A 23,267-nucleotide genomic window follows, 5' to 3' on the forward strand; every position below is an offset into this window, starting at 1 on the left:
TTCCAGCAGAAGTCCATGCAGCATGTTGGTGAAGACAGATGTCTGCAGCAACTGTAAAGTATTCCTCCACTTATGTCCTGGACACACTAATTAGGAAAGCGAAAAATGTTTAAAGGGATATTTGCAGGAAGCTGCTTGCAACAGGAATCGTGACTCAATGTAAGAGGGTGTGCAATGGCTTGGATCCCACTCCCCAAGGGTTTGGGGAGTGACCATTCATTAGCCAAAGGGGTTCCTAGCGATTTCCATGACAACCAGCCAAACATGGAAATTGAGAATGAGGTCTGTTCTTGTTACACTTCCTCTTCTGAGCACATCTGGGGCCTGTATTGGCTGTGGGATTAGGCAGACGACTCATTGTAGCCCTGAACTGACTGCGACATCTGCAGAAGTCTGTAGTTGAGGTTAGCTGGTGTTTTAAAACCTTACTGTCCCAGTGGGGTAGGGGGAGGTGAGGGTTTGAAAACAAAGAGCATAGCAAGGAATCAGGTTTCTTGTGGTTAATGCAAACACTTTGATGCTGCAACTCTGATTCCTTGGTGTAGTTTGAAGTTTGAGCACTCTTTGCTGGCTGCCTGGGACAAGCATATGACCAGTAACCTAATCTAAGTCCACAGTGATAAGAAGCCTACAGACCAAGGGCACTGAGTATGGTCTACTTTGAAGTTAACAGAGCAAGAAAAGAAAAATGAGTTGTGTAATGACGCAGTTGATTATAGATGTAGGGAGGAAAATTGATGTCTGTCCTATAATGAGTATTTACTGTTTACAAAACTATTTTGAGAGAGGATAATTGAGGCAGCAAACTGGCCTGTTGTTTTTTAAATGTACAACTGATTGTTGAAGGACTAGATAGCATAGTCCTGCTGTATTAAAAATCTCTTCTGTAAAATTGGAAACACTCCGATTGAATTTTTTCTTCCTAAAATAAGGCCTGATGTATATATTGTAGTCTCTTTAATGAGAGCTACCTGCAGATGGAAAGATGGAAATCACCCATATTATACCACTGGACACTGTAATTGTAAGGCTGAGTGAGTATGAAAGAGGAAACAGGAATAAATCCCAGCTTTCAATGAGGAAGGCACTTCTTCTCTGCTTTTATAAGAAATCCAGCAGGAAAGACCCAACTTCCAAAGGACAACAACCTGCAACAAAGTTCCTGGAAGATGGGATCCTCTATGTAGACTGTAACAAGTCTTCAAGCATCTCCTAAGTACACATATTTCCTAAAAAAAAAAAAAAAAAAGATAGTTGCCTCATTAAATATTTAATAATTTGACCCATTAAAATTAGCAACAGATGGGAACTGGAATGCAGGCAGACTTTCTGGACTCCAGACTGCAATTTCCTTAGCTTCATTCCATCCAAGAAAGTAATTTACATATGGAAATCTATTTTTGTCAATTATTTGTTTAAAATTGAGTGTTGTGCTTACAATTGCACTTTCATTATCAGTCTCAAGGAAGTGTTGCTGCAGTGCATCCAGCCATGCTTCAGTAGGATGATGTGGGAGGTGCAAGTTCATCTCTGCCTTCTGCAGAGTGCTGTTATATCTCAATTTTCTGTTATACATGTATGTGATCTGACTTTCTAAGTCAAATAGAACCCTTCATAGATAAGTACCACAATTACATCAGACATTTAAATTTAAATTTAAAGTTTTAAAATTGTTCACCTGTATGGTTATTGAGAGATCTCCTTGGTCTCAATGTTAAAAAATTGAGCAAGAGCCTTTCAGTTTTATAAGAAAAAGACAGTGGGTGAGAGAACAACTCAAAATACGTTGATTTGTTTTCTAGGAATAAACTAGAACAAACTAAAGCATTAAACTTGGCATGGCAGGAGAAGTTAATGAGAACCATGTGCTTTGGTATCTCATTAAAATTTTGGTCAAAAACCAAACTATGACTATTTGGTAACTTACCATTGCAAACACAATACACATGTCTGTTCTGATTTCCAAACAAATGCATTTTTATGAGCTACTGTCAGCTTTATACCTACGTAACTTCAAAATCATTGCCCTTTTTTTCTCAAATCCATCCTGTTGCTTACTTCTCAGTGACATCCACAGACCAACCTTCTTTTGAGACTTTCATCAGTATTAAATTTTAAGTATGACTGTGTTTTCAGCTGCTCAAAAATACAAATAAGAGGGAACATAAAGCTGGAATTAAGGAATTGTGGGTTCTTTCCCAGAGTTAGAAGCGGATTTGTTGTGTGCTTTGCTATATAGCTAATGCTTACCCTGATTCCAGGTGGAACAATTGTAATACAATTGTAGCTCACCCAGACTTTGCTCAGCACAGACGACACGAGTGAGAAAGATATATAAACACAGGCATTCTCATCCTAAAGCCTATAGTAATTTCCAGCATTTCCAGATGATCTTTTATAGCCCAGGATAAAAGCACTCTGTCATGGTTTCATGCAAATGGAGGTCTGACAATGTGGCTGTACCAGTGGGGGAAAGTTTCCTGTCTCAAAGCATCAATTCAGTGGTTTTCCTTGGTTTTCGCTTTTTGCACATCTGTGTCAGTATTTAAGAAGAAGGCAACCAATTGCAAAGATCATGTGTGGAAAGGCTTGTATCTGACAGCTTGCAGGCCAAGAATGAGCTTTCCTTTGTTGTGCGTCTATGTTTTACTAACGCATTTCTGGAAATAGAATTATTAGTCAGTAGATGTGTGTGCCACTACTGCTCATGGCTCGTGATTTAGCTATCACCGCTTTCCACACAACTTTTTGTTACTTCACGTGACAAATTCAAATGTTTCACTGCAAAAACATCTCTGAGCTAATCTGAACACTGATGCTTGATGATAATTTATATTTCAACACAGTGTAGGGACACAACAAGGAAACCAACATCTTGAAACAAGCTCTTTTTTATAAATTTTGTTGACCTGGAGGTATGAGGCTTACATTTGCTGAGTATGGCAATGTGGCACTGGAGTTTCCTGTTATGGGGATGAAAGGAGGTCCTCAGGGACTGAAATGTTGTACTTTGCCCATATGTTCATGTTATGTGGATTGTCAGGCCCTAAGACTGTTCATGAGATGCTTTTACCATGCCGTCTCCATATACATCTTTCCCCTTAACTAATACGAAGTTCAATTGCTTCATTGATGACAGCCATCCACAGAACAGGTGAACATGCAGCCCTGAAATCTCCCTTTGCCTGACTTTGTGTTTTGAGTTCATTCTGGGGCAAGTGCTTAAAGACCACTGACTCAGAGCACGAAATAGCTCTAGTTCATGGGATGAACCTGAGGTAGATAATGTGGTGGAAGAGCTGTCCTAGAGAACCTCTAGACAATCACATGAAACATGCATCTGAAAGGCAGCTACTAATTCCAGTGCTTGTCTCCAGCTTCATTTTAATTTTTTCTTCTTCCCATGCTTGCATATTTTTTTCCAGAACTTGTTGACTCTGCACTTAAATGGCTGTGCTGGTGGGATGGGGAATAGACACGGTGTTAGACAACGGACTTTGTGCTTGTTTCTTAATCTAACCTGTGGTTATTTTTATTCTCCCTCAGACTATCGTACCGGTCCCTGCTTTAGCCAAGTAAATAACCAGATGTGCCAGGGCCAGCTCAGTGGGATCGTCTGTACCAAGACCATGTGTTGTGCCACCATTGGACGGGCCTGGGGTCACCCATGTGAGATGTGCCCTGCCCAGCCTCATCCCTGCCGCCGAGGTTTCATTCCCAACATTCGCACTGGAGCCTGCCAAGGTAAATGCCATGAATACGTAAGATGATGTTTCCTTATCCATTCTGATGTGTGCTGAAAGCACAAGTGAGTGATAACTGACAGGAGTCCCAATATAGAGAAAGCAGTCTGTGTAAACTTCGCTAAAACCACAGTTATGTCAAAAGCATCACCACAGACCTTACGTCTCCCATGTGACATACACTTCAGTAATATGCATTATAAGTGACAAAAAGTGCTCTTTTACCAAGGTAAGGGCATTGAAGAATGACATTTTCTTACTCATTCTGAGGCCAAAGTTTGGTCTCTTTAGTTAAGGCTGTGATGCAGGGGAGAGTAATGTTTGTGCCACAGGCAACATGTTCCAGCTTTACCAGCAGTGCCCTGGGTCCCTGCTTCTCCCATGGTTTGTCTGTCTTGTAGTTGAGAGCAGGTAGAAATATTTTCAGCTGGAAACATTCCATGAGGTCAGACTGTTTCAGGTGAGTGTACTGTTAAGTTTCCAGAGGAAGCATTTGAAATTATTTGAATAAAAGTGGGTGCTTCAAGTACAGCTTCATCATTTGATTCTGTTTCCTCTGGCATAATACCTACTCTCCATGTTCATTTTACATCCACAAGACTTGTAAAATTTGTAATATTTAATGTAATTAATGTCTACATATATACTTGTTTTTCTAACGTTATAATGTTTGTATTAAGACATTCATACATGTATATCCCAAACAAAACTGTTAGGGATTTCCATTCTGAGGTAGTTTCAATGTATGGATTTCCCCAGTAATTTTCAGTGTAAAAGGCAGTTAAAATAAAATCCAGATTTTTTTCATGTGGATCTATAGCTCTTCTTCACACAGTGGTTTGATGGGTTGGTTCAGTGAATATTTTCTGTGCTCAACTCTGCATTTCTAAAATCATGTTAGCTCAGTTAAAGATTCTGGCCTTGCTATGGTTCTCAGGCGACATCCTCCATCCTGCAAGACGTAATATATCAGGCTAATGTTTCTCCAGGCTTAAAACTAAATTATCATTTGAGCCTTCCATAGGCCCTCATTCTGTGGCACTGCTGTTTTTACTGCATCTTCTGTCCCAGTACTGGCGCATGATTAGCTCTTATATCAGCAGGCTAGTTCTCGGTAAATTTTAATATTTCTATTAATATTTTTTATAAATTTTAATATGTCCTTTGAGATTACACAAACAAAATATGCATAAATCACATGCTTAAAGGTTGCATTTGGTGTCCAGGACACTCAGGCAAAAATAGCAGAATGGTCCACTGACCTCCAACCAGCAAATCCTGTTGGCAGCCTTTCTATAGCCGTGTTTCTCCTCCCCGCTGGTGGGTTGCGGAGGTTTCCATGTAGAGTTGCATGAATTCCCTTCTGCATCTTCAACTAATTTGAGCCTTTACCTGTTATGACCAAAAGCCAGCATAACAACCCAAATCCTGCATTAGCCAGTGTCTGTAGGATAAACCTTGAAATGCTGAGGAGAATTTTCTTGCTGTCTATTGTAATCTGCATTTCATGTAATTTAAACAATACTATACTTTTCTCTGCTTTCTTGTTTCTGTAGATAAGCCAACAATAACTTTAAGTCCATTTATGTCCTTCACCTTATCTCTAATGTAATCCAATGAGTAATTGCATTAAAAATGTAAATCCACCTACTTGGAGCAAAGCTTCATATTTCTCATAGCACTACCTATTCTTCACCGTGCTGGGATGAACCTTCATCTGTTGCAGTGGCTGTACTTTCTAATGTCTTTGCTTTTTTCCCCATAGATGTGGATGAATGTCAAGCCATTCCTGGCCTCTGTCAGGGAGGTAACTGCATCAACACAGTCGGTTCTTATGAGTGCAAATGCCCTGCAGGACACAAGCAGAGTGAGACCAGCCACAGATGTGAAGGTAAGACTGCAGACATCCATCTGTATAGCTTCACCAGACTGCTCAGCACTGGGTTCCCAGGTGTGCTCTGAGAACACAAGGGCGTTTAAAAACCTGAGAATGATCATTCTGTGATTCTATGAATCTCTCTGCTTTAAGGGCATCTCCAAGGCTGGCAAAGTAGAGATATGAGACAGCCCCCAAGCCAACCCTAATTTCCAAGTAGGAGAGGGCACTGCAAGCACCTAGGCATGTTAGTGAAAGCACTGCAATATGAATTTCTGATCTGCTTATCTGCTTCCCAGAGTTCAAGGCAAGAAAATGAGGAATGGATCTTGCCTGTTCTTCTCTTAAACTCATAAGTGTTTTGGTTTTTTTTTTTAAATGTTTTGTTCTGTTTTGTTTTCCATGGGTGTCTTATGAAAGATATTTTAATGCCAACACAAAACCAATTGAACAGGAGGGATCTCTGGAGGCCTCTAGTTCAACCTCCTACTTAGACCACATCTAGGTTCAAAGCTAGGTCAGGTGCTCAGTGCCTTTTCTGATGGAGTTTTGAACACTTAAGGCTTGTCCATTTAGGGTTCTTGACTCAGGGTTGCACCATTCTCATGGTGCATTTATCCTTATATATCCTTATACATTATCCTTATATTCAATTGATATTCACTGGAGCAGGCTGCCCAGGGGGGTTGTGGACTCTCCTTCTCTGGAGATATTCAAAACCCACCTGGATGTGTTTCTGTGTGACCTGATCCAGGTGTTCCTGCTGCAGCAGGGGGATTGGACTAGGTGATCTTTCAAGGTCTCTTCCAAGCCCTACAGTCTGTGATTCTGTGAAAAGGAAAACAGCTGTTCCTGCATCAGTTGTTAAAGCTTTTTCCCACATACCTTAACGAAAGTCTGCTAGCCCACGTATGCCATTTTCAGGATTAAATATGTTCATTGTGCTTGTGTGACTGTGTCCCACCTAGATTAGCTTCAGGAATTCCACTTGCCTTTCATTCCTCTCCAAGACTCTGTTGTAATGAAGAGAAGGGATGATGAATGCACTAGAATTCAGATGTTTAACCTGGAGTTTGTTTCCAGGTGGCAAAGTTACTGACAGAACTGTAGGTAACTATTAGAAGCAGTCTGTATGACAAAAAGCCACCTCCATGACACTGTGTATTTGCATCATACCTTACCCTGTGGGGCTTCTCTTAAGAATCTCTTCTCAGGGATAAAAACATCACACTACTTCCCAGTGACCATTCACATATGCCCACTCTCCTTCAAACCAGACATTTTCTTGGCTGGTATAATCCTACTGGTGTCTTTGTCAATGTGTGCTGTGTGACCTGGGTATAGCCCTTCAGAAAAACTTTTCCGAAGTAAGACACCAGCTCAGAGGCTAATCTTCTGGTGGGGGTTGAAAACTCCTTTTTTTTTTTTGTTGAGAAAACATCTGTTTCAGTGCATCTTCACTGGCAGGATGCCATGAGACTTTACAAAGTTTGAACAGAAGGGTTCCTTGCAGTGCTCCAGCACCCAAGGAGTTGGAAACAGGAGAATCCAAAACAGCCATTTAACACAAATCTCAGGCAATAAACCAGTTCCCCATGTCAAATTATGTCCCATGCAATTTGGCTAGCCAATGGGCAAAGGTTGGACTGTACTAGAACCACACACCCAACCTCAGGGTGCAAAAAATTGTTCTTGCATTTGTTTGCCTCACCCATGCTGGCTGGGGACCAGAGAAAGCACATATGATATCAGTTTAGCTGGAATCTTCTATACACCAAGATTAAAAACAATCCATTGTCTGAATCTGTCATCCAGATGCAAGGGGCCTCTGCGTGGGTCCTCACTTCCCAGAAAGCCTACAAAAACAGCTCAATGCAGCCATAAACAGCTTCCTTTCACTCTCCTTCCTGGCTGGCCATAAAAAGAGATGTCTCCAGCATCTACTGTATCCACTCCATAGCTTATCTCACCTCAGTTGCTAAGAAGACCACCAAAAGAGGGTGCTTGCCTTTAGTTTAACTTATTGACCTAGGGGTCTTTCTGTGAGAACGACTTAAATATGAGGGATACTCTAAGCTGAAAGAGTTGTGATTGTTTTTGAGGGCTCATTTCCCAGGCATGAATCACCAACATGCCCCCACCATGAAGTCAGAAGGAAAAGAGGATACCGTCATCTGGACTATCACTGCTCCCCTCTGGGACATGTACTCCATATATTCCAGGGGAATAAAGAACCAGCATTTTGTCAGGGGTTCATCTGATGCTAACACTTTATAAAGTGTTATTCAGAACATAAAGGAACAGCACAAAGCTACGCCAGGGGAGGTTCACACTAGATATAAGGAAAAAGTTATTCACTGTGAGGGTGGTCAAACACTAGAAGTGGCTTCCCAGAGAGGGAGCTGATGGCCCATGCCTGACAGTGTTCAAGAGGCATTTGGACAACACCCTCAATAATATGCTTTAACATTTGGTTAGTCCTGAATTGATCAATTGGACTACATGATCTCTGAAGGTCCTTTCCAACTTAGGAGCTAAGAGGAGCTAAGCCTTGTCTCAGAGAGTTTGCTGCATGCTTTGATAAGTCAGGAGTGAACTGCTTGGTATAGCAGATAAGCACCTAATTCCTGACCTCCTGAAATGTCTGTACTGCCAAAGTCACTGTAACAGTCTAAACTACAGTGGAACAGGGATTTTTAATCAAAATAATGACCACAACCATAAGAGGATATGTTTTTTTATCCAGGTGTGCTCCAAACCTAAAATCTCAACACTGTAGGAATTCCCTTTTTGAGTCTGTTTGCACTTATTTTGCAGCTGGTGAAAATAGTGAATTCTCAGCTTGCACTGAGACCATCTCTCTTGGGAAAAGTAAATGGTTTCCTCTTGTTTTCAGATGCCTCATTCAAGTCCAGCAACCAGGAAATATTAAAGCTAAATGAAATGTCTGTGTTAAATTCTTCCCTAGTTCCCAGGAGCTTGTATTTTCTGCTTATAGGATTCTTCCCGGGGAGTGAAGTCAGCAGATGGGATTGTGTTTGAGCCAAAGGTCAGAGCCTGTGTCACTGTGTTTGCTGATAAATGATGTCTCCTTCATTAATGCAGCAGCATGTACCACTAATCTTCTTTGGGCTGTTTATCAGTGGGAATAAGCAGGAGTAGAAATAATATCATTAGCTTTCCATGGTGATACTTATCTCTTAACAGAAATGGCACATGAAATCAAGGCTTCATTTTCAGTTCCTGAATCCCTGAAGAGTAAAGATGCTGTTCTCATGCAAGACCTACTCTGCTGATAACAGAGTCCAGGTCAGACCCCAATCTCCCAAGCATATCAGATGGTTACAGCTGGATACACTGGGTGAAATTTTGTCAGCCCCGTAAGGAAAATTATGTCCTTGTTCTATCTGTTAAACATGAAAATGTGCACACAACATCAAGTTTGGATTTGAACTTATATGTTCTCCAAGTTCAGGGTTGCTTAGTTCCAGAGTTATTTCTACATCTCATCTCTAATGAATGTGACACTTTCAAATAGTGGCTTATTTTATGCCTTTGTTCATTGTATTCTGAGGGAGCTCAAGGGATCAAGAGTTCTTGAGCCTGGGGCTGTACAACACATAATGAGAAATTTCTGGCACAGAGAGTCGCCTGCTCACTTTCTGAAAGATATAAGCAGTCTGTGAAACCCAGTGAGGAGGGGGAAAGGGGAGAGACAGGATCTGAGGATGGGGAAGGCTGCTCTCTTAACTGGTACTGAAGACAAGGCTGGCTTTGCAAAGGACAAAGGACTGCATTTATATTGTGTTTGTATGAGACAATGAGCAAGGAGGACACATGTCAGTTTACAATTAAATTGACAGATCCTAGGCTTGGTTTATGGAGGAACAGGGAAAAAGCAGAATCTGTTGAGGTTTGCAAGGGGACTGGAAATGTGTGAGTTCTGAAAGAGTGGCGTGCTTAATATCAAGCTAACTTCTTAATACTGCTGGAAGAAAGCATTGTTGAGGAGGACACAAGAAAGCACTCCTGACAGTAATGGTAATGAAGGAAGGAAACATCAAAACCGAAATCATCACATCTTCCTGATACAAAAAGTTTTATCAAGAAATCAGAGGGAAGCGGAGTTTGTTACAGAATCACAGAATTGTCTAGGTTGGAAGAGACCTCAAGATCATTGAGTCCAACCTCTGACTGAGTTACACTGAGTTACATTTTAAAGCAACCATTAAAATTATACTTAAGGGAACAGTTCTGTCACATGTTCTCAAGCGTAGAATCACCGACTGAACAAAACTTTTTCTTTCATGATTTCATTGGTTCTCTGCCAATAATTTCATCTCTTTTCTTAATAGCCTTTCCTGTATGGAATAACAAAATGCTATGCCAGCTCTATTATCAGTGAAGTATGTAGTACCAGTAACTCACCCAAGATGCTTTCCAGTGCCCAAAAAGGAATAAATGTCTCATATCCAAATCTGTTCCAGAATGATAACATACAAGATACAATAAAGTACATAGAGAAATACCAGGCAAGGGGGTGAAAGGCATTGCATGCTTTGTGTAACAAGCTCTGTTTAAATCTATTCATGATAGATCCTTTTTGGTAGTCATCTGCATTTCCAGGAGACAGATTCTGCCAAGGAAGAACAGATCCTTTAATTACAAATCTCTCCTTTTCTTTTTTAACTCACCTCTTTCTATTTAGCATTTGTTTACTGACATGTTAGATGCCACTTATGTCCCTAAGGGCTAGTCTGCAGTAGACTTTTTGTCACCGCCACACAAAATTCTGAATTTTCTGATGAAGACAAGGCTCTATTTTTTACTCTGTTGAATCTCATTCATGTTTCTAAATTGGAGGGAGTTTTCCTGCTTTTTTCGTGAGCAGAGACGGTAGGCTGGCCCATTTTCCTCCCGATGGAACACGATAGCCATTTTATTAGCGTGTTTTCAATTTTCTTACAAAATGTCTAGAAAAAGAGTTCATTGTTTGTATCCATTAAAAGCTCATTTCCATGGATTTGGTGTGGCTTGGAGGGTTCCATTACTCTCTTCTGTGGTTTCTTTGTGCTTTCTGGAAGGAAAGGTCTGAGAGTCCCGTGTGCTGCACGAGAGAGGGTTGATGAGGCGTGACCTCTGCTACGTGACACAGAGATGTTTTCTCCATCAGTTCCTGTTTTTCTAGCAGATGGAAAGGTTGGGGTTTCAGTCTGTGGGCACCCGTGTTGGATGGGCTTTGCAGGCTGCGACTCTCTCTGTTTCTGAAGTTCTGTAGCCTTTGGCTTCCAGCATCTTCAGTATTAAATGATCAGGCCAAGTCCAACCCAACGAAATGGAGATCAGGTCCAAAATCAACGTTTGCATTGAATTCTGCCATTGTCTGAAGAGCAGAGTGCACAGAATATTGCTTTAATTCTTAACAGATATTTGGAAAAGTCATGAAGTAGCCAGGTTAGAGTTGGAAGAATTCCTTACCCAGAACTGGCAGCTGGGTGTTAATGAGAGGTGTACATATGTGTCCCACGGCATCAAGCTCTCCAAGGACTTCAGCTTTGAATGAATCAAAACTATGAGGCACTTTAGAAAGAGAAAATAAAGAAGGCAGATGTGGTTGGGAAGAAGTGAAACAACAACAAAGCCCAGAGCTCAGTTTCTCAAAGTACAGGATGTGCAAGTAGTCTTGAGAAACGTTTGCTTTTTTTTTTTCTTCCTGCATATTGTCTTGCTCACACTGGTCTCTTCTGAGCTAGGATTTTAAATGAAGAAAAAAAAATGTTACAGCTTGATTTAACTTTTTGAATTAACTCCATTTTTCCTTAGGAAAGGAATGTATTTGCTGTCACTCCTGCCCACTCCTCACATACACTTTTTCTTGGATGACTGACGCTACCCATAGTGAGCTAATAAGATGCCTGCCTGTCAGCTGGCCTCCAGATCTCTGATACAACAAACTTCAAGAGAGCTATGCAGATGTTTTAAACAGCTATTTCTGATAGTACAACCAGCGTTTGCTTCATAAAAGTCTATCTCTTGGAGTGTTCTGCAAATTGTAACCAAACACAGGCCTGTAATTAAATGACAGGGTAGACTGTAATGATAAAATCTCTTTCCCTGCAGGGGCCCAGGTGGGGGAAGTGTTTTCTGTAAATTTGCATTGCTGCCTTTCTAGGTTTCAGGTCATGTTTATCTGTTACGAGGACTCTGAGCATCAAAGAGCTAAAGGAACACTGCAAGGACAGAGGCAGTGTCTGCTGTGTGTAAAAGGCAGCCAAAATTATGTTTATGATAGCATGATTTTGGAATTACTGAGAAAACAAATAAGAATGCATCTTCCCCTCTTGGTATATGGAGGACAACGGAAGCAAGGTCAGGTGACACAGGAGGACTACAGAGATGCTGTTTGTTATTGTAGGGAGAAAATTCATGTGGCCAAGGCTCAATTAGAGTTGAAACTCACCAGTACCATGGGGCCAACAAAAAGGGCCTCTTAAAGTATGTTGTCAGGAGAAGGAAGACTAGAGATAACATTAGTCTGTTACTTGATGAGGATGATCACCACAAACCAGAGACTTTTAATGATTCTTTGTTCCTGCCTATAACACTGATGATGGGCCCTGGGACCCCTGGAGACCTGATTTGAAGGGCCTTGACTGGGGGAATGATAAACTTCCAGCCAACTCTGAGCTTGTTTGGGATTTTCTGTTCCAGATGAATGCACATATGTCTATAGGTCCCAATGGGATTCATCCCAGGGTACCCAAAGAGCTGGCTGATGTCATCGCAAGACCTCTCTCAATTGTTTTTCAAAGGTCTTGGAAATCTGGAGAGGCCCCAGTTGACTGGAAGCCAGCAAATGTTTTTCTAATTTTCAAGAGGGGTAAGAAAGAAGACCCTGGTATCTACAGGCCTGGTAGTCTCACTGCAGAGCCTGGTAAGATTATGGAAAAGATTATTCTGGCGGTTATTGAAAAAAAAACACTTGAAATACAACACAGTCATTAGTCACTGCCAAGATGGGTTCATGGAGGGAAAGTCCTGTGTAACTAACTTAATTTCCTATTATGACAAAGTTACCCATCCAGTTGACAGAGAGAAGCCAGTAATGTGGTTTTTTTTTGTTGTTTTGTTTTGTTTTTAATGTATTTTAGCAAAGCTTTCAATACTGTATCCTTTTGGACAAAATGTCCAGCATAAAGCTAGACGAATACATAATACAATGAGTGAACAATTGGCTGATGGGTAAGGCTCAAAGAGTTATAGTAAATAGGGTTTCATCAGGCTGCTGGTTAATCACTAATGGGGTTCCACAGGGATCCATTTTAAGGCAAGTTCTTTTCAATGTTTTTAGAAACAAAGTGATCTGGACACAGGACTCCATACTGTTTGCTGATGATACTCAACTAACAGGGTCTGTTGACTCCCTTAAGTGTAGAGAGGTCTTAAAGAGACATCTTGACAAATTAGAAGTCCGGGAAATCACCACCCACGTGAAATTTTATATTTCTATGCATAAAATTAAGCCCAAGTGAATGGAGCAGGTTATAGAATCATAGAATATGTAAGCTGGAAGGGATGCACAAGTATCGAGTCCAGCTCCCGGGTTGGAGGACCACTCAAAAATCAGGCCATATGTCTGAGAGCGCTGTCCAAGCACTTCTTGAACTCCGGCATGCTGATGGCATGAATTTCCCTGGGGAGCCTGCTCCAGTGCCCAACCACCCTCTTGGTGAAGAACCTTTCCTAACATCCAGCCTTAACCTTCCCTGATGCAGATTCCCTCTGGTCCTGTTGCTGTCACCAGAGAGCAGAGCTCAGCACCTGCCTCTCCACTGCCCTCATCAGGAAGCTGCAGGCCGCCATAAGGCCTCCTCTCGTCCTCCTCTTCTCCAGGTTGAACAAACCAAGTGACTTCAGCAGTTCCTCATGTGTCTTCCCTTCTAGAACTTCCCTTCACCATCTTCATAGCCCCCCTTTAGGTGCTCTTTAACAGTTTTATGTGCTGTTTTATAATGTGGTGCTCTCAATATGAGGCCACACCAGTGCAGTGTAGAGTGGGATGTCATGGATATATTTCCCTGTCATCTTCACAGGTGTAAACAGCTTGATGAGGCATGGCATTAGTATCTGGTTTCTATGAACAGTCTAATGAAAAAGCTGACTCTGAAGAACCATAATCTAATCCCTAATTGTTCAGGCACAGCTGGAAAACTGTGTGTAGAAACTCATTTTGACAGGGCCCAATGTAAGCCATTGGGATAGGATTATGTGCTTTCCCTTAGGATAAAAAACATGTTCTGCCTGAAGTTCCGGAGGGACTGATGGTTACTTGGCAGATTTTGGTGCATGGGGAGCAGGGAGATGTTTGCTTGGAGACAGAATTCCTCACAGGGACATCAGCTGCATCGGGAAGGAAACGTGGGGGAGAGACAGAGTGAAGAATCTGGCTCTGCAGTGAGATGTGGATGCGAAAAGCTCCTGTCGGAGCTCCTTCAGCATCCAGGCTCAGGTAGCCAGGCCTTTGGCAATGGGGCTAGTCTCTGTGTTCAGTTTGTGGTGCAGGTATGCTGTTATCTCCACACTAGGCAGATCACACCGTAAGTTCAAATGGTAAAAGCTGTATCATTGGTGTGGTTTTCTCTGAATTTCAGTGCTTTGGTAATCTTTCCACAATCATTACCATATGTTTGGGCACTGAGGCTGCCTGGCCTCTCTGAGGCCTGAGCATAGCTGTTGTGCTTTTTTTTAGGTGTCCAGTGCTTTTTAAAAACGTGATGTTTTCAGAAGCATCTCTCCCTTCAGGCATTTACACAGATGTGTTTCTGTCCTAAAGCTTCCTTTGTGCTCCAGAGAGCTGAACATTTTAGATCAACCTACCCAAAGACCTCTGTTGTCAGTGGAGCTAGGTAGATGCCTTCATGAAGCCTTCTGAATTACTCTTTAGGAGAGTCTTGTTTTCTCTACCGATCCACTGCTAGGAGTCCACTAAGGGTTTCAATCATCCCATAACAGTCCTTAACACCAGCAGCTGGCCTGTGTGTTCCCAACTCTGACTCTGGTCCTGGATCGATACCGCAGGTAGGAAAGGAGATGGTTTGCAAAGAAACATAATCACCGTTGGTTTGTTCTTTTCCAGATGTGGATGAGTGTGGAGCAGTCTCCAGCGTGTGTGATGGTGGTGAGTGTACCAACACAGCAGGCAGCTACGTGTGCACATGTCCGCGTGGTTTCATGACAAGCCCGGATGGATCCCGCTGCATTGGTAAGATGCTTGATAGCTCATCTCAGAAAGTCATCATTCATACAATAGCTGTAAAATGCTGGTTTTCATGTGCTGTCCTTTCATGTGCTGCTACAGTCCAGCCTGGTCACAGGTTTTGATGCTCTCCTCCTTGGCTGCTGTGGACCAGGGCTTTCCCCATCTCCGAGTCACAGAGAATAACTTGGGCTGCAGATGCCTTAGCGCTTAAAGTGTTTCACAGGAGGCTGCTTAGGGACACTAAGAGGACTGAGGTAGAAGGTGTCTGGCTAGGGTAGTGGTTTGCTTGAAGAAGAACCCTTGTGCTCCTATCCTATCACTTTTCTCCTGCATTAAATGTCAGACAGACAGATATCAGCAGCCCCCTGTGACTGAATTGCAGGCACAGTGTATGCCACAGTGTGAAGGTCCAAGGAGAAGCCTGTAAGCTTTCGTGAATCAGAGGAGCCCAGTTACAGGAACACCCTGCAGCTGCACATTCATCCACTTGCTTTGCAGAGGTGAAGGAGCAGGAAAGCTCACTCCAAATGTTTGCACAACCAATGCAAATAAATGGTGACTTTTGTCATCTCCTCCTTCTTCCTGTTTAGACTACAGGTAATGGCTCATAAATCTCTACTGCCCCAAGCTAATAAGCAGTTGGACTGTGGACTCAATTGGCCTCATTTCACTGCACTGAACTCAACCTTTCAGGACTGAGTTGCTTTGCACTGAGCTGGCTGTCTGGTTTCCCTCTGTAGTCACTGGAAAGAAAGAGGTGCTTCCCAAGCATGGCACGGGGCACTATAGACACCAATTCCTGCACACATGCTGAGCCTGCAGGCTTACAAGGCTGCTGTGTAAGCTCTTACACACTACCTTGTAGCCCACCTTCCTCCCACAATATCCAATTTCTGGCAACAAAATGACTTCCAGGCCCATAAGGAAATCACAGTCTTGCAGACTGCGTGAAGGGCTCAGTTGTGGACAGTGTGTGCCACTTAACAGGCTCAAACATACCTGTTCACTCTTAGTTTGGCTCAAGATGCCTGTATTTCAAAGCTTTCCAGAATTGGCTCAAGTCCAGGCAAGCTTTCCCCAGACTTACGAGCTGTTTTGCCTCCAGACTACAGAGCCTGGAGTGAATCTTGCATGTTTAACAGATCAAAATTCTTTTCCAAGTCTTGTAAATATTTGATGGTCCATTTCTCTTTGAAACGGACAACAGTATCTATGATAAATAGATCAGATCTCTACTTACTTGCTTTCAGCAGGAGCAGTTGCTTTAGTCAAAATGAACCCCAGGGTTTGTCTTTCTGTTCAGAAACTTAATTTGCCTTTAGAAACGCAAGGATGCAAGGATCTGTAAAGAGGAACTGTTACAGGAAAGGCAAGGATCTTTGGCAAGGATCATTGTTAGTGCAATGGAAAATGTCAGGCACAGTTTTTTGTGGAAAGTCCTGGAAATTAATAAAGAAAATAAATAAATATAAAAATCCAAGCTCTTTTATATCCCTAGAACCTGGAATAAAAATTAATCATGTTCCAGTTCCAGAAAGAAAATGTTATAAAGTATAACATACGTTTCACCTTGTTTGGGCACCTGGTAGGTTTTAAAAAGAATGAAATTCTTTTCCCCCCTGTTTCCCAGGCCCTTCCATAAGCCTTGAGGGTGTGATGGCTGTCTTATGAGTCATATGGACATTTCTCTACTTTCCTTGAAACCAAATGTTTCAAGTAAAGAGAACTAAATAAAATTAGAAAGACCAAATTTAAAAATAGTCCAAAGCTTAGTTAGCTACAGTGGACTATGACTGGATCTAAACTCAATACATCATGCTCTAGCCATTTCCCTGAGCTAATAAATGCTGCTAGCGTGCTGTCATATTTTGGGACGCACAATATTTTATCTGGCAAAATACACAGTTACCATTGGGTGCTGTTGCAGTGGAATCCATATTTTATAAACCCTGTTTATATCGGTTGACAGGGTTTTAGTGCTTATTTTGGGAGTTTTAACCCACTATTTACATCCTATGAAATAAATCAAATAAATAGTTTGTAAAATTGAAAGTTAATAAATAATGTAGACACCCTTAAAACAAGAAAAGCATCAGGAGAGAGCAGAAGAGATTGTCATACCACCACCTCTCAGATGTTTAGACTGAAAATGACCACATAGGGCTTTATATATTGTGGGGCACCCACACTGAGTATGTGGAGATTTTATGGTGGCAAACTTCATATATTCCCATTCCTTTCCCCTCCCTTTTTAGAAAAGTAAACACCTTTTTATTGCATTTGAATAATCTCCTGTAGTTTTTGCAGCTGAAACAGCAAGACACTGAGCTTGAGTTGATCCCAGATCTCATTAGCTGCCTTCCCCAGTAAAATGCAAACAGCGGCGTAGCTGGAGAAAGTCTGTCATCATTTGAAATGAACATTTATTGAATGATTCAACCATCTGTGCTTGACACAAAGAATCCAGTTCCACGTGTATTCACAACAGTTTCATTCATTTATGCTTGTAAAAGACAGGCTCAGTGCTTTGCAGGCAGCAGAAGAATCTGCTCTAGCAGTTTGTGAGCCTTGTTTGTACAATGGTTTGCTTTTCAAGAACTGCTTAAAAGCATAGTTTTCAAATGAGTAAAATGGATGTTCGGATGCATTTCCAGTCATGCACGTGGTATTCCCTTGTTCAGTGCAAGCCAGCAGTCCTGCACATTGCTTTCTTTGCTCATTTCTCCTGATAGGACAGCAGTGCTCTGAAAGAGAGACTGTGAGAGATTGAAAGGAGGTTGTGAGGGTGTCACTGAGGGCCTCACCTGCCCGGAGAACCCTTTCTGACTGCTTTAGTCATTTTCCAGGAAGGGAGAGAACAACAGGAAAGAGGAAATATGAGAAGATAATATTTATGACACTGAGAAATGACAAAAAGGAAGTGGTGTGAGGGTCACAGGCTCAAAAGGATTAAGAAGGAGCTGGAGGGACTATGAGCAGAGCCCCCCAACAGCTCTCAGCACTTCCTAAAGGGTCAATGGAACTGGGTATGCCTGCCAAGGGGAGCTCTTCCCAGATACCTTCAGGGACTGAGGGTATAGAAGGGCTCCATAGTCACTGGGATTCCCATCCTCCTCCCGCTGCCCTCTGGTGAGCACCATCATGTCCAGGCCCAGGCGGACAAGGGGGTCCATGACTTGGTGAGACCTTGGCTGGGGACAACAATGAGAAAAGAGGAAGGGGAATTATTTCAAGGATGCATTTATACCTCAGGCTTAAAACAGTTAAACTGGAAGGTGAGTTTAGAAAACAGTGAACAGCCAGGAGCCAGGGAGGGAGTGAATTTACTATATCACTTGCCAACAAAGAAACTGCTTTCTGATAATCCAGAGCTTCCCTGTTTGTACTGCAGCCTTCCTCCAGTGAGACAGCAGAAGTGGCACTGGTGGCCAAGGTGTGTCATGGATATTGGTTTAGTGGGAGTTGCACACATTATTCCTTTGTTCTCACATCACTTTCCACTGAGATGGACACCGCCATCTATACTAATCTTACCCAGACAAGAGTGAAATTGGTTAGGTTTCCAGAAACTGAGAACATGTCATGACATCCTTAGTCCTGGTTGAGTGTCCTCACCACTGCATGAGGCTCCTTTTGCACCTTTCTTCCATGCAAACCAAACACCATTGGACAGCTTGGGTGGTAGTCCTCTGGCTACATGCTGATGTCTGTGTTGCAGTTCCCTGCTGAGTTAATCACCCTCAGGTCCTTTTATAGTCAGAGCCAAATGCCTTTTTCAAACCATTAGTTTGTTTGGTTTTGGCCGCTTGAGATTCTCAGTTTCAGTAAAAGGCAAGACACAAAGTGGAAGAAATATTTACCCTCTAAAGTTCTTCTCTGGGATGCAGTACCAGTATTTCCTATTCCTCCTTCTCTGTCTGCTTCCACCCCACCTCCAAAGAACAGATCAGGTTTTCATCAGGATGAAATGTGCAAAATTAGGGAAATAGTAATTTAAAACATTATAATAACTTTTTATACTTGTCTTCATATTTGTGCACTGATAAAGGCAAGCTGTTAATATTTTTCCCCTTGTTTTCATTTTCCTTTGTCCCTTTGCAACTTTTGCCCTGATCTTTTTCATAATTTCCCAATCCTTGGGGAATTTACAAATAACAAAAAGAAAAAAGAAATTGATGGGAAAAAAAAATAAAAATGTTCTATGATGAAATGAATGTGATAAATGTGGAGAAAAAGAAATGAAATTTTAAAAAATCAAGAAAAGAGTTTATTCCCTTAGACCAGAAACAACTAGAAATAAGTTTTCAAATTTATTTCCATTCTCTAAGTCTCTCACTTTTCCTCACGTAACTTCCATAAACTACTGATGACTAAATCAAACAAACTTATATATGTATGCCATGAGAATCCATTGCTGTGTGCAATTCCTTTGCACAGACTTTTCTCTCTTCTACTGGCTGCTTAAAAACTGGAACCAGCCAACAAGTTCTTAGATGTCTGAACACCCTTGTCACCTTGTGCCCACCACAGAGAGGATGTCCACGCTGACATGAATGGAGACTTGCCATGATGAATTATCACCCAGAGAGTGCAGCTCCTGGTGTACTGCTTGTCCCAGGCATCATGACACTCCTATGCCTTTGAGATGCTGGTCCAGCCATATGGGTGCAGACTCTGCCAGACACCAGCAGGCAGCTCCATCTTGGAGTTGCTTCTGTCCCCAAATGATATGCAAAACAAATTCAATTTCCTGCTGCATCACTCCTGGTGGGACCTTACAAAGCATCCACAGCCTTCCTGAATCAGAGACCGCTGACAGATCTAAGGGTCTATCCACCACCTCTGTGCACTGTGTAATCTCACGTGCACCTTATTTCTCACCTGCAGCATTATCTGATTTACCAAGGTTACTGTGCAAATCTGTTCCCATAACAGCTGCAGAGGAAGGCTGAACAAAAACACGATGGCTTTTGCTGGTACCTCCAGCGTGTGGGTGGTCCTGCACGAGGTCATAGAGGGACTGCAGAGACCCACTGTTCTTTCCATCCACCCTTGCCTCTGCCCAAGGCAGCTCCAGATGGGTTTTCAATTGGTTCTGACCTTCATTTCTGAAAGAGATTATTACAAACTGCAGCAAAGACAGCTGAATTTAATAAATGTTCATCCAGATGAGTAAAGGCCGGACCATTCCCTCCATTACACAAACTGCTGTGACCTCCCTGCCTTGTCAAACCTGTCAACACGTGTCTGTCTGTAGGAGAAGTTGCATTCTCTGAATTACTTCTTGCTCGTTAACTGTCTGGCTGTCACCATGTATCACTGCCTTTATGGCAGCAAGCATCCCATAGAAGAACAGAAGGGCTGGGTGAAATCTGTTATTTCTAATGCCCAGAGGGTTTATTCCAAACTACCACCCTCCAATTTAGAAGTTCATCTAAGCTCTGTCCTAAGTGGCTTTTAGCTAAATTCACACCAATGGTTTGAGGTAAAGGGGCTCACGCAACTTTTCCAAGTGTCCCCGCTATGCTGCCTTGGCTTGTTCGGTGAGTGGCTGCTTTCTGGAATAAGAGTGGGCTACATGCTGAGGTTAAATAACATTCCCAACCTGTCAAGGTGTTGTGAAAACATGACCCTCTTCTACACACCAGCAGCTGCCACCAAAGCCTACAAAGATAAGGACATTGATTTTGGGCATCTTCATTTGCCAGAGATCAAGGACGTGGGATGACCCAAACATCCATATAGCTAGTACTTTGCTTTACTAGGATTAGGAGCTATTCCTATGCTGCATTCAATCCCCTTGCTCAGAGTTCCTTTCTCCTGGTCTGTCTGCCCTACTGCAAGTCTCTTTCGTGGATAACGTTTCTGTTTAGAGGAACAGTTCGTGTTGAACCCAGTGCTGGCGAATGGCTGAAGGAATGTTACTAAAAGAGCTGCTGGTGTAGTCACCCTGGCTTTAAACAGGGTTGCTGTCCTCTGCAGGTCCCCGAGATGTGATCAAAGAAGAGATGTAACTACAGCCCACAGATCAAACAGTTCCATGCAATTAATTTTAGTTATATTTCAGGAAAGTGTCAGCCTGCTGGCTAATTCAGTCTAAAAGCACAGACGACAAATCAGACTAGACTTTCCCCCTCATTAATTTACTTGAGAAACAAGGACAGGAGATGAATGAGTGGAAGATTCCAGGTTTTCCTAAAGGGCTTGGTGCCAGACAAGGCTTGCTAGACATATGAAAGACCCTCAGTCTCCTGGGCCTTGTCCAGAAGCCACACACACTAAACACCACTGCCAGGCTTGGTGTCTGTGGCTTTGGCTGTGCTTGCAGGCTTTGACCATCATCCAGGGCTTGTTCTTACTGCTCCGTCCAGGCTGTGGGAACTAACCCATGACCTGAAACAGGCATCCTCTGGGAACGGGAGGCCATCAGACGAGAGGCGTGTGAGGTTGGGAACAGTCCATTTGGTTACAGAGAGACGCTGGAACCTCGCAGGGAGTGTTTCCTCGTGGGAAGCAAGGATCTTAGGGCACGTACCTTTATAACCATTCTGGAAAGAAAAGGTACAGCCTTGCCTGAGATGTGCAGGCCCACACTGGACTGTGGTGGCTGTGGGAAGGTCATTGCTTAGTACAACAAGTACAACACTGGGGATCACTGGCTGTTGCTGGAAGTGTTGAACCTTGATCCCCAGCCACACCAAAGTGGTGGCTAACCACCTTGGGCTGCCACCTTGGGCTGCCAGTTCTGTCCTGCTACAAGTGAAAACCAAACAAGGAAACAGCAGCTCTAACCTTCATCAGTTTAGCAGTCAACAGGGAACTTTCCCTACAGCCTTGTATGCCTCTGCGCCCACAAAGTCCCAAAGGAGAACAAGGTCTAGTGAGGTGCAGTACCTCCCACTTTGCACATTGCTGAAATTTGTCCTTTTTTTAGAGGTTGCAGTCACTAAGCTGCACAGCCAGGCTCCCTCTTCCCAGTACTCCCCCTGTCTGGATTAGTTCATCTCCAACTCTGTGCTGTTGTCAACAGATCAGGGTGTTGCTCAGCTTTCTGTGTACCTCAGCCATGATAATGAATTTCCAAAATATATTTCCAAATACATTTCCTTCCATTTTCACCAAGCCTTCTTGGTTCCTAGATTTCGTTAGTAGGTCTGAATTACCTTTGAGGCAGTATATTTGGACATGAAATGGTAAGGAGGGACTTTGTCCCACTCCATGCTTGGAGGTGATGGAGAGGCTCCAAATGGTCCCTCAAACACTTTTTTTTTGGAGCACTTCATTCTTAAAACAGAGTCAAAAAATTCGAGTATATTAAAATCAAATATCAGATCTGCCAGACTTCTGCAGAGGCTAAACAGCTTTGTCCACAAAGGAAGGGTTGTGCAGTTATATTGACACTAATGGACAGTCCTTGGTCACAAGTGTAACCTAAATAAGCAAGACGGACACCAATGTCAGGAGGAACCTGAAGAATGGAGGTCTCAGCCCCAGGATGCAGTTTTCTGAATAATGGCTTTACTCCAGAACAGTTTATCTGCCCCTGCTGAGAGGATGAGTCAGGCTGCCCAGTGGTGGTACGATTAATGTCTGCAGTCATTTCTTTTGAAGACCAGCTATCCTTAGCCTTTTCTCTCTCCCAGCTGGTAACTCAGGGTGTATGTTGGGTGAGGGAACCCAGACCTGGCTATCATCAGTGCAGAAACTCTACTGAGAGGAAGGAGACACCTGTAAATTACCTAATTTATTTGAAATGGGAAGGTAAGGAAACGTGAGATGAAGTTGGGGATCTCATCTGTTTTCTGCTCTGTGATTTCAGCCAGAATCAGCTTGTTCTTCTTGTGGAGTTCACGGCAACAAGCAATGGAGAAAATCCAATGGAGAGGTGTTGCCAACCTACTGCCTGTTTCTGTTTTTGGTCAGGCTGCTTATAGGAACCTAAATGGGAATGTGGGATCTAATACTAGAGGGTGAAGCTTGTCTCCTACAGCCTTTTGCACTAGGTGAAGGTGCTGGAGAACATCACGATCTGGGAGGATGAGGCAGAATAGAAGATCAGATTAGGATAATAGACAGCAAGAAGAAACACCAATGAGAACAGGCCCCTGGGACCTGACCAAGAGTGCGATGATGACCCCCTCTGAATGTGTCTCCTTCTTCTCTCCCTCTCTGCAGACCAGCGGATTGGGACATGTTTCTCTGCTCTGATCGGGGGCCGCTGTGCTGGGGACCTCCCTGGCCAGTACACCAAGATGCAGTGTTGCTGTGACTCGGGGCGTTGCTGGGCCATCGGTCAGACTCCAGAAATGTGCCCCGTCCGGGGATCTGGTAAGTGCAATGCAAAGGCTCTCCACCTTCTGCTGGTCCAACCTGTGGCTCTTTTGCCCTG

The 23,267-nt window shown here is 42.9% G+C and overlaps 1 protein-coding gene across 6 annotated transcripts in view; it reads left to right on the forward strand.

Moving 5' to 3' along the window:
- The window catches only part of LOC137844827 (fibrillin-2-like), a 116,884-nt gene that overhangs the window by 50,949 nt on the left and 42,668 nt on the right, over window positions 1–23,267 (forward strand). For all 6 annotated transcript variants that reach the window (XM_068661451.1, XM_068661449.1, XM_068661448.1 and 3 more), the window contains 4 exons: window positions 3,547–3,744; window positions 5,509–5,634; window positions 14,756–14,881; window positions 23,054–23,206. In XM_068661451.1, coding sequence (XP_068517552.1) covers window positions 3,547–3,744; window positions 5,509–5,634; window positions 14,756–14,881; window positions 23,054–23,206 — 603 coding nt within the window. The remainder of the gene's footprint in view (window positions 1–3,546; window positions 3,745–5,508; window positions 5,635–14,755; window positions 14,882–23,053; window positions 23,207–23,267) is intronic.

The sequence above is a fragment of the Anas acuta genome, chromosome 26 (assembly GCF_963932015.1).
Source record: "Anas acuta chromosome 26, bAnaAcu1.1, whole genome shotgun sequence".
Taxonomy (NCBI): Eukaryota; Metazoa; Chordata; class Aves; order Anseriformes; family Anatidae; genus Anas; species Anas acuta.